At 48.0% G+C, this 10,919-nt stretch overlaps 3 protein-coding genes across 3 annotated transcripts; 2 read left to right on the top strand and 1 right to left on the bottom strand.

The window, feature by feature from the left end:
* Nucleotides 1-1,040: 1,040 nt before the first annotated feature.
* Nucleotides 1,041-4,270, top strand: grpel1 (GrpE-like 1, mitochondrial). The gene is made up of 4 exons (XM_086197566.1): nucleotides 1,041-1,195; nucleotides 2,424-2,574; nucleotides 2,894-2,975; nucleotides 3,429-4,270. The coding sequence occupies exons 1-4, from the start codon at nucleotides 1,128-1,130 to the stop codon at nucleotides 3,773-3,775; spliced, it is 648 nt and encodes a 215-aa protein (XP_086053692.1). The 5' UTR covers nucleotides 1,041-1,127; the 3' UTR covers nucleotides 3,776-4,270.
* Nucleotides 4,271-4,702: 432 nt separating this feature from the next.
* On the bottom strand, nucleotides 4,703-8,963 carry tada2b (transcriptional adaptor 2B). Its single transcript, XM_086197562.1, has 2 exons — nucleotides 8,416-8,963; nucleotides 4,703-7,973 (listed from the first exon to the last, which is right to left on the bottom strand). The coding sequence occupies exons 1-2, from the start codon at nucleotides 8,683-8,685 to the stop codon at nucleotides 6,759-6,761; spliced, it is 1,485 nt and encodes a 494-aa protein (XP_086053688.1). The 5' UTR covers nucleotides 8,686-8,963; the 3' UTR covers nucleotides 4,703-6,758.
* On the top strand, nucleotides 8,770-10,853 carry cfap184 (cilia and flagella associated protein 184). Its single transcript, XM_086197565.1, has 3 exons — nucleotides 8,770-9,490; nucleotides 9,714-10,061; nucleotides 10,142-10,853. Exons 1-3 carry the CDS (start codon nucleotides 8,924-8,926, stop codon nucleotides 10,433-10,435), a joined length of 1,209 nt encoding a protein of 402 aa, XP_086053691.1. The 5' UTR covers nucleotides 8,770-8,923; the 3' UTR covers nucleotides 10,436-10,853.
* Nucleotides 10,854-10,919: the final 66 nt, after the last annotated feature.

Raw genomic sequence — 10,919 nt, 5'->3', positions numbered from 1 at the left:
TTTCCTTAATTATTTCTATATCTCTTTTTATGCCAAGAACCATATATATATATATATATATATATATACCAAAGGGAGTTGCACGCAAATTTCGTTGTATGCTAAACAATGACAAAGGCTTTTGATTCGATAAACGTCCCATGATCCCTTGCAGCAGCAACTTTAAAAGTGATTCACCACTCAGCTATTCACCAGAATAAAATCACCTTCGGTTGCATCAGGGAAGGAGAATCACTCATATTTGACCCTCCATCCTCCATCTGTGAAAACAGAAATTCACGTTCTGTTCTTGTATTTAAAAATCGATGACTGAAATAGTAATTAAACAACAACAAAAAAGGTCAGTCTAAAACATATTTCAAAAGATAAAAGCTGAACTGTTTCCTCTGGAGAGTTTCATCACTACAGATTGCAGTTTCTCCTGAAGGGACACATTGATAGGGACGTTACCAGCCTCTCTGGGACTAAACATTGACTGTATGAACACTAATTAAACACACATTTAATAAACCAGTTGGAAAGGAGGATGGCTGCTTCGCTCCAGCACGCTGACGGATTACATCATCGCTGAGGCCTGAGGTGTAAATGTTCAAGGTGGTGAAATTTCCTCAAACTTCCAAAATCTCCTAAATACAAAAAGCACTTTAAAATCCCTAAAAGGATTAATAAAATAATCAAACATTAATTTATTAAAAATCAATTCATGATAGATTTAAAATTGATGTGGCTAATTGTCACTTTATTTCTTCTTTTATTTGGTCATTAGTGAGAGCGTCGATATCTTATTTATAGACGAGTTGTGGACATTAATATTCTATAAATTTGATTGTTTTTTTCTTACCCGTCCTCCTGACTCCTCCCATCCATGACGTCTCCCGTTGGGGTCAAGTGAAAGTGAACCGGAAGTAGGAGGCGCTCATCGAACGCACCTTTCAACTTCAACCTTTACTCATTCAAACTATGGCGTGACGTCACACCACTTCCTAAATCTGATTCGCCGAAAGGAAGCGCGGGGCTCCTCCTCCTGACTCCTGATTGGCTGGCTGTGCCTGTGCCGCCATCATGCTTGTCTGTCCCGTCAGCGTGAGCTACAAGGAGGGTTTTAACTGCTCAGTTTACCGTAAAAAATGGCGACTTGGTGCGTCCGAGGCGTGAGGCAGAGCTACTCCATCATCGCTCTAACAGCGTTAAAAAGGTACCAGCTTATTTTTATAAGTTGTATACATTTGAATGTGTGTGCCAGAGACGGTCAGGCTCATGTAGATGTACCTGCTAGCATGTTCGTGCTAGAAAGTACTCGCATGATGACATAACGTGACATGCTGGGTGACTCTGGTAATATTTTTATTTATTTCAATTCATTTGACTTGCCTTCAGTGGACTCCCTTTGTCGTTTCTTAATGTTGAATCATTAATTTCCTGCGGTTGCACTGTAACGTAGGTATGGCACAAAATTGTAGGACTTTCTTCAGGGTTTCCTTGGAGGACGGGAGGCAAAGCATGATGGGTATTCTTACACCTTCCTCCTGATATCCATCTCTGGAATCTCTTGTAGTTATTTAAAAAAAAAAAAAAGTGCTAGCTTGCTTGCCTCGTAGGGAGTCTCAGCGCCCCCTCCTTTCACGAAAGACGCGATTCTTCAATTCGAAATTTTCCCCCGACATTTACTCTTCACCCTTGCCGGTGTTTTCTTCAATGACGGTCATTTTTATTGTGCTTGCGCCCCGTAATTTCTCATCAACCAACTACAGTTATTCAATTACGGGTTTTTAATTGCTCCTCAGCGCCCCTCTGGCTCGGAGTATGTACTGCAGCCTTATGACGTTTGTTACAGTTACGTATCCGTCCAAATCACGAAAACGTCATCATTGAGATGAGGTACTTTTAGATTTTTCTTTTTTCAGTTTATGTTTCTGTTTTCAAAGAAGCTGTTTGACCAGGTAACATAGCCATGCATTACACCCTCCAAACCAGAGGGGTGGCGCTGTGGAGCAACCGGAAATTGAACAGAGGAAACTGGTTAAGTATAAAGTTCACAAGCTAGTTTAAGACAGAAACTAGAGGCACAGGCGAGATTAAACCCCCTCTTTATTGAAAAAAAAAAAACAGTATTCAAAGAAACAGAGATGGTAGGCGCTAATATAAACCCGGTTATTATGAGATTGGTACGTGTGTGCTGCTGTTAGCAGTCACACATTACTGGCCTGCTATGAGGACACCATGCATGACCAGGACTGGAAAGCGACACAAAATATGCTGTTGTAAGTCAATAAAACGTAGTAACTAGAACTCAGAGAGGTTAGGCTCTGGCCACTGTGACTGGATTCACATCGTCTTTATTCCTATTTAAATGCATCAGTCAAGCGAGTAGAGTGCCACCATCGCTTGACAACTTACCTGACTGATATGCCTTCGCCGCCCAGGACATCCCCGCGACTGTTGTGTACAGCCACCCAGCAGAAGAAGAATGGAGACCGGTCGGAGGAAGAGGCTGAGAAACCAGAGCAGGGTGCAGCAGAGGAGAAGAGCCCGAATGAGAAAAGTCAACTGGAGGAGCAGCTGAAGGACATGACGGTGACACACGCGCGCGCCTCCAGCCACTTACGCCTGCAACACGATACCAACTTTTTTTATATACATTTGTGATTCTGATGTCACCTGAAACATTTTAGACATCATCTCCTATCTTTAAAAAGTTGTCTTGGTAAACGGGAGTTCTGTCGGTTCTACTGATGCTCTTAGATCCTTGTGACTAAGTTCTACACTAGTACTGATAATTCAAACTCATGGTTGGCAGAAACCACCTGGAACAGACTTTGGAACTGGTTCTAGACATTGGAACTGGTTCTCATTGGCTTCACTGGATAACTTTTTTTGATATTGTTGTGTTCAGGAAAAGTACAAGCGGGCCCTGGCAGACACGGAGAACCTGAGGCGGAGGAGTCAGAGGATGATTGAGGATGCTAAAACATACGGTAGGGATGTTTCCATCTCTTCTCTCAAGGTACAAACTGCCTGTTCCACTGAAGAAGCAGCAGGCTGCTAACATGGATGCTAGTACTGATTTAAAAACAGGAATCCAGGACAAACATTGCTGCAGTTACATTTTTGACCTGAAGAGGTCACAGCGAGGCGGCGTGAGTTCGTACGACCATTTTTAAACAGTTTTGCTGTTGGTTTGTGGGTGTTATTTGTATTTTCACAGATTGAATACACGGCAAAGATTTTTTGAGACTACATTGTGTTGCTAGGCAGTTGATTTTAATGTTTTATCCCAACATTTATCACTTTCATTATAGTTTAAATTTAAAAAGCCTTCTTACTTTGTGTGCCTGGACTCACAAATGTCCAGCTCGCAGGAGGTAGAGACGACTGGGACGGTGAATACTGGCTCATGCTTCTATTATCTGTTGTGCTGGCGTGACCAGGGATCCAGGGCTTCTGTAAGGACCTGCTGGAGGTGGCGGACATCTTGGAGAAGGCTACAGAGAGCGTACCGAAGGAGGAAGTGACAAGTCAGAACCCTCACCTGAAGAACCTGTACGACGGCCTGGTGATGACCGAGGTCCAGATCCAGAAGGTCTTTACCAAGCACGGTCTCGTTAAGCTCAACCCGGACGGTCAGAAATTTGACCCCTACGAGCACGAGGCCCTCTTTCACGCCCCTGTGGAGGGCAAGGAGCCTGGGACTGTTGCCGTAGTAACTAAAGTGGGCTACAAGCTTCATGGTCGCACCCTCAGGCCGGCGTTGGTGGGTGTGGCTAAAGCGCCTTAGAAATGTTGCAAGCGGGATGTGTGTACTTGGCGAGGTGCGATGGATGACCTCAGGGACAGCAGACTGGCGGAGGCACCAGCGCGCACGAGGTGCCTGACAGAGACCAGAGACTCATTCATGTACCTGGACACCACAGCCGCAGTTTGTCTGGCACAAGTAGAAATTCCATCTTTCATCTGTCGTTCGCGTCCGGTCAGAATTAGTTGTGTTTGATAATCCCTTCATGCTCCTCAGAGTCATTCATCCTCCCTGGAAAATGGCGTTTTGATGACTCGGAGGTCAGCGAGCGACCAGGGACCCCCATCAGCAGACGTCCCTCGAGGCATTCGCAGCATTCCAGAATTTTAAAGCCCTGATAATGTTCAGGTCACTAAATCACGATGTGTTTGGCTGTAGAGTCATGTGATCTCATATGTGACATTCTCTGTAAACCAGTAGAGCGACTGTACGTGGTTATTTATCCAGACAGCATCAGAATAAACTGCTCCACTTTGACCTTCGGCTCGTCTTTTAAAGGGATACTCTGACGCCCTCTAGAGGTGCCGTTCAGTTCAGGCGGTTCTGTTTGGTTCACCACCACAACTTTAGCCAGGGCAGGAGAAATGGCAGAAGCTCCACTGTTCTGTCCTGGTTCCTCAGAAGCTCCACTGTTCTGTCCCGGTTCCTCAGAAGCTCCACTGTTCTGTCCTGGTTCCTCAGAAGCTCCACTGTTCTGTCCTGGTTCCTCAGAAGCTCCACTGTTCTGTCCTGGTTCCTCAGAAGCTCCACTGTTCTGTCCTGGTTCCTCAGAAGCTCCTCATGAAGAACTTCCAAAAAGAGTTCTCCAACTTGAGGTTATGAGCTGGAAGTTCACTTGAAGTCCACATGAAGAGACAAATTCATTGTAACTCCACGATATATTCAGTAATTTGTGACCTCACACATCAAAGTATTCAGTCCAACTCCCAACAGAATCAAGACGAGGTACTTCAACGTTTACTGCAAACTGCACTCCTGCAGCACTGCTGTACAGGTAAGCGGAGGTAGAAATGAAGTATATAATCTATGAATATGGAGCAGAGGCAAGAATGGAGTAACGGCTACTTGTACTGCAGTTGGTGTCCTGTAATACCATCATGAAACAAATTACACTGAGATTTTACATCGCGTTGCTGTTTTTATCTTAAACACATTCGTCCTGTCCTCTTGAATCAAATGTTTTTCTGCTTAAAACCTCTCGGCGGAGCGTGAGACGAAGAGCCATGAAGAAAGCTCAAAATCGAAGTTGACTCTTCCACAACAGCAGTAACTTTACTTGAAGCCAAAAAAATATTTTTAAAAAAACCTGCCCTGTAGACTTTAGAGTACTCTGTTATGAAGTATTCTCACAACAGCAGGACGGTCGTGTGTCCTCAACAATACTCACAACTTCAGAAAACACTTCTGTGCAAAACAAATATTTTTATTACAAAAGTTATAAAGTTTTCATGACACAAAATACTGTACACTTCAGACGCGGACTCGCCTGACAAAACGTATTTACACAAGGTGACAAAGTAAGAAAAATACTCTTAGAAAATCTTTCATCTCACAGGGGAAGAAAACAGAGCCCAGGACCATAAGAGCTTCGAGCAGGTGAAGCCTGAGCGACGCAGGCGGGGCAGCTCGGGTCTGACCGGTGGTTTGATGATGTCAGGTACTGGTTGGTACTGGTATCAGGGTTCCATTTTGAAACATCAATATTGGATAGAATATTAAAGCTAGCAGGGATGAAAACCTACGCGGTTTGACGCAACAGAAATATGGATTTTTCTCAGTCCGTCTGCATCCATTCCCAAACTTTCTGGACTCGATTTTTTTCAAATTTTCCAGGTGTAGCTGTCTCATACCGACTCTTGACATGTATGTAAAGAGATACCTCAGTAAAGGTCAAAGGTCACGCTGATTCGGGAAAGGAGGCTTGCCATGTGAGTCAGAAATCACCTTGAGACGAAAAGGTCTTTTTAGGAAGCAGCCGAAGAGAGAGAATCTCTCAGGAATCTCCTTATTTGGTAAAGACAACGCTGGAACTGGGTTTTAGCGTCCGCGTGTTTACGGCTCCTTCCCTTAAAATGCACTTCCTGTAACGCGTTTTAAAGCTTATTCTGGGTTTTTTTTTTTTTGGTCAAAAACTAAAAGAAAATTCGAGCGACGCCGCTTTCACGTACAATACTGATCGATGGATATTTTAGAGTTACAAAAAATGTTGGTAATTTCTTTTTTTAACCAAAATTCACTGAATATTTTATGATCATTTAAATTTGGCCAGAGATGTTTTACAATTTAGGAAAAAAAAAAAAACCAAACGTTCAAATGTGTGATAACTGGTTGAAGTTGACAATAATCCCGCCTACTGAGCAGCACTGTTGCTTCATCTGCTGAAACGTTTCAAGCCCATGAGTCTCGCTCATCGGAGCCCAACTATTTCACCGTCACGTATGAACTCACGCGCTCCAGAACCGAAACAATAAAGCAATCGAAAACCGATGGTTTGCAGCTCAAGCTGGTTGTCCAGGAAACCTTTGCGACTTTCCACCGTGGTTTGCTGCGGAAACATGAGGACCTGAAGTGAAGCAGCTCCTTCTCCCTGGAAAGCTGCAGTCAGCCAGGACACCAACGCCCAAAAGCTTCAGGAAAACGAGTTCTGCTGGGGTTCTAATTTGGCATGAAAATGGCTTCTGTTGTGTTTGGATCTTCAGTATTACTTCAGTGAGTCTGTTACACCACCGCTCTGGAACTGCAGTACTTGCTAGTATTGCAGTATCACTGTAGTATTTTCACCTCTGTTCATTTCCAAATGAGAAAAATAGTTCTGTTCTTCGCCCTGGTATGAAAAATATAGTTTAATCCAGTGGGGCATCATTTTCTGTTTTTCTTTTTTGCAATCTACATATTCACATGGTCTCTTTTTAAAAAAATGGCGTTGAGTCTGATGCAGAGGGCTGAGTGACCTCAAGGTCTTCAGCTACGCCGCATCTCTGGATATCCATCCGCTCTCTGTGAGGAAGGTGAGGATGCGCTTCTTCAGCACCTTGTCCAGGTAGCTGGGCAGGCGGCTCTTGGCGGGGATGCCCTGCCTCTTCTGCAGGTGATCTTTGATGATGATGGTTTTGACCGTCAGGTAGCGAGCCGGGCTGAGGTTCAGGGAGTTGCACAGCACCTTCTCCCTGTCCGACAGCAGCTCAAAGCCCGTCAGGTTCTCGATGGCGGCAAATTCACCTTCTTTCCCCTCTTCCTTGATCACGCATCCCACCCCCAACCCTCCCGCCATGCTCCCCCCTCCGCCGCCTCCTCCTCCCACGCCAATCCCGGAGCCGAGCCCGCCTCCTCCTCCACTGCCTCGTTTAGAAATCACCATGTTTTTGTTCTCCTTGCGTTTCTCGCGTTTGTGGCGTGCGGCTTCATACTCGGCGGACTCGTCCAGCCGGGTGATGCCGTTGCGGCGGTACCGCTGCAGCTCCCGTACTTTGGCCCTCAGCACGCGCTCTTTATGCATGTTCTCAAAGAAGTCCTCGAACTCTCGATGGGCCATGAACTGGCAGAGCCCCCGCAGCCGCACTCGCTGCTCCTTCTCTTCCTTGGTGATCTTTCTTTTGGGTGTACTGGTGACAGGACCCGACCCGGCTGCTGTCGTGGAACCAGATCCGATCACGCCGACACTGGCTCCTGTCCCACCCGCCCCGGCGGCGGCACCCCCCACTCCCAGCGCTTTCTCCTTCTCCTTGTCTCTGGTCTCTTTCTTGTCCCGGCCCAGGAACACAGGAACCAGATTGTAGTCTCGGGCGATGTTCTTCCGTCGCTGGCGTTCTCGCAGCTTGCGCACGTACATGTCCACGTGGGTGCGTTTCATCTCAATCTCAACGTCCTCGTCGTCGTAGTTGACCGACAGCCCGCTGATGAGCTTCTCCGCGTCCTGATCATATTCTATCTCGTAGTCGTCACGCAGAGGCATGTAGCCCAGCTGCTGCTGCTCCGCCAGGCTGATGTCCAGGGGGGGGAGCGGCGTGGTGAGGCTGGGCGACAGGGGGCCCCCGTTCGGGCAGGTGTGGTCAGTCACGCGGTTTGGGATGCTGTCAGGGATGCAGGCCTTCCCCAGGTTGCCATGGATATACATGGTGACGTAGTGTTCCATGACTTCCTGAGGAGTTCGGGATGCTCCGACGTGAGCTGCCATGTCCTCCTGACAGACAGCAACCAGAGAAAGTTGTTACTACGGCAACAGGGATCAACTTCGACATATACGGATCAGAACAATGACAACATTTATCAACGAACCGCATGTACGAACACACAGGCAAACGAGTACTCTGGTACTTCTACATCAAGTTTACTTCATCTGAAGTAATAAGACCTCAAAACACAAATACTCAAGTCAAGTACAGATACACACCACTACACCTGAGTAGTACTGAAATACACAGAAGAGCTCATTGATTAGACCTGATCGATGTTAATGCCTGAATGTTTAAGTAGCAAACATTACCGCCAGTGACGCCACAGTAACGTCAATGCTACCTCGTGGACAAACTTTCACAGTTTATAGGCACTTGAAGTAGTAGAAGTACTCGTGTATCATGTACCAGAGAGGGGAGTTGACTTTAGGAACTTATAAAGTGATCTACCCAGTTTCCAAATCCATACTGTTCGATGGCATCGAGCAACGATTGCTCTTCCCTGCTGGTCCATCCTCCGTCTGCTTCAGGACCCCAGAGGGAGAACCGACCGCCGTCGACCTGCTGGTAACCGTGCCATCTCCGGTGATTACCGATCTCCGCCCCCGCCGAGAAGCACTCGGGACACAGCTCGATATCCGGGCAGTCGGTGCAGCGGAGCCTCAGGTTGGTGACGTCTGCTAGACAGTTAACGCAGTACTTCTTCCCCAGGTCGGCCATGTTGCTGCGCTCTCGCTCCTTGTTGTGGAGGGGGAGGGAGCCCGCGCATGCGCACTAGCAGATCCGCGGCGCGAGCCTGGAGCGTTCTGCTCGTTAATATTAATGAGGAGAGGTTGGGACACCCGCGATTGGCTCCTGGGTTCTGTTTCCAGGGCAACCGAGACAAAACGAACACATTCATTACCGGGGAAGCGCAGGACGCGGTCCTCTATCGGCTAGTTTCAAACTCCACGTTAACATGGATGCAGAGGGTTTGGAGGATGAGGTGGAGAATGACACCGAGAGGGGGGCGTTAGCTGGGCCCCCTGGAGAGGAGGACCCAGCTGCTCCGGCTGCTGCAACTACAGAAGAAGAAGGTGGAGAAAGTGTGAGGAAGACCTCCGAGGAAGAGGTAGCAGGAGACAGCGGTGAGCCCCCTGGTGTCCACACCTCCGCTAGTGACCCAGGATTGAGTCAACAACCAAAGTCAGAGGAGGGAACCAGTGATGGTGACGGACCTCCCACACTGGAGAGCACCAGGACCTCAGTGGAGGCCCCCGACCAGCCTCTGCACCTCCTCCACAGCCTACACCAGCAGAGGGATGGAGCCAGCCGGCGCAGCAGCCTGCTGCAGGCCGCGCTGGCCGACTACTTCAGTAGGAGAGCCAGAGATGACGCCCAGGTGGACGGGGAGGTGACGCCCGGCGTGTATGAAGAGCAGCTGAGGAGCCTCGCCGCGGTGAAGGAGCAGCAGACCAGAGACTGGGAGAGAGTCCAGCAGCAGGTGGAGCAGCTGAGGCTGCGGCACCAGGAGAAGCTGGACCTGGTTGGTTTGCGGCCGAGAGCTTTGATCAGGAGTCTGTCATCGCTCTTCATACCGGACTGAGCGGCTGACCGATGTATCGGCCCTGATCAGATTGATCACATCCGTGTACACATGTCTCTTTATGTGCATTACTAGTAATTTTGCAGGAATGCACTTTACTCTGAATGAAAAGTTCTCGTGTTTATTTTACATTTTACTCAAAGTTTCTTCCCTCCTTCATCAGGTGGAACGGGAATGGCGTGCGTTCGTGGATCTGAAGCGGGACACGGCTACGTCCGTGCTCAGCCGCCACCTGGGGAAACAAGCAGCGCAGGCCAGAGTGGAATCAACCCTGGCGTCAGAGCAACTTCAGCACGACCAGCTGATAAGGCTTCGCCTCCAGCACATCAGGCTGAGGACGAGGATTGACAGGTTGGAGGCGGAGCTCCGCGATGTGGAGGAGAGAACCAGGGACCCACTAAAGCTCCAGTTTGAGCAGCTGTGGGCCGAGAAGCTCGAGCAGAAGAAACTCGCCCAAAAGCAAAGCGAGGAGTCGTTAAAACTGGAGAAGAAGATCAGCAGCAGCTTGGAGGCAGGTTCACACACACACACACACACACACACACACACAGGCATGCTGTGTTCAACTGACAAACTGGATTGTGTTGCCAGATCCTGTCAAACACAAAGGAGAAGCTTCACTGGACCCAAAAGGAGGTCCAGACCAAGCGAGAGCAACTGGCGGTGCTGGAGGCCGCGGCGGCCCAGAGGAGGGACCTCCTGACCGGGACTAAGCAGGCCTGCACCCTTCTGCACAGGGACAACCTGAGGCTGAAGGAGCGCAGTGGACTGCTGGGGAACAGGGTTCTGCTGCGGGACTTTGAGAACACTGTGGATGCCTCTCAACAACTGGAAGAGCAACTGGAGAACCTTAAAAGCAGGAGGAGAGAAATCGCCTTGAATTAAGCTGGAACGTCATCAGACGGCATCTGTGCTTTGACTCTCCCATCACGTGGCCCCGCAGTGCCACCTGCTGGACTTAGACATGAACTACACCTTGATTTAATCCCTTTCCGTCACTGGAGCTCCAACTTTTACTATCGTATCGTATTTCCACCCTCATATTTCGTCTTCTTGTTTCTTTTCTTCCACATGTCTTCCTTCCAGCTGGCTGCAGATGTTTGCCAGCTGATCTAAAGCCAGTAGTTTTATCACTCTCCCTCCATTTTAAAAAAAAAAAACTATCTAAATCATGCGTGCAGGAAAACGCTGATCACGCAGTGGATGAGCAATCTGCCGTCCACACGACCAAAATAATACTGAGGATATCCTGATGAGATGTTGATGAATAAAACCTGATGACTTTTTTGTATCAAAATAAAGAGAGAGCAGTGAAATGAAACACTGGTGATTGTTCATTGTCACATTTTTTATCACCCCTATACAATCG

This window comes from Aulostomus chinensis, chromosome 24 (genome assembly GCF_037954235.1).
Source record: "Aulostomus chinensis isolate RoL2024-O1b breed Wild chromosome 24, RoL_Achi_v1.0, whole genome shotgun sequence".
NCBI classification, from domain to species: Eukaryota; Metazoa; Chordata; class Actinopteri; order Syngnathiformes; family Aulostomidae; genus Aulostomus; species Aulostomus chinensis.
Note: the sequence above shows the minus strand (reverse complement) of the source record. Positions and strands in the feature narration are given on the sequence as shown.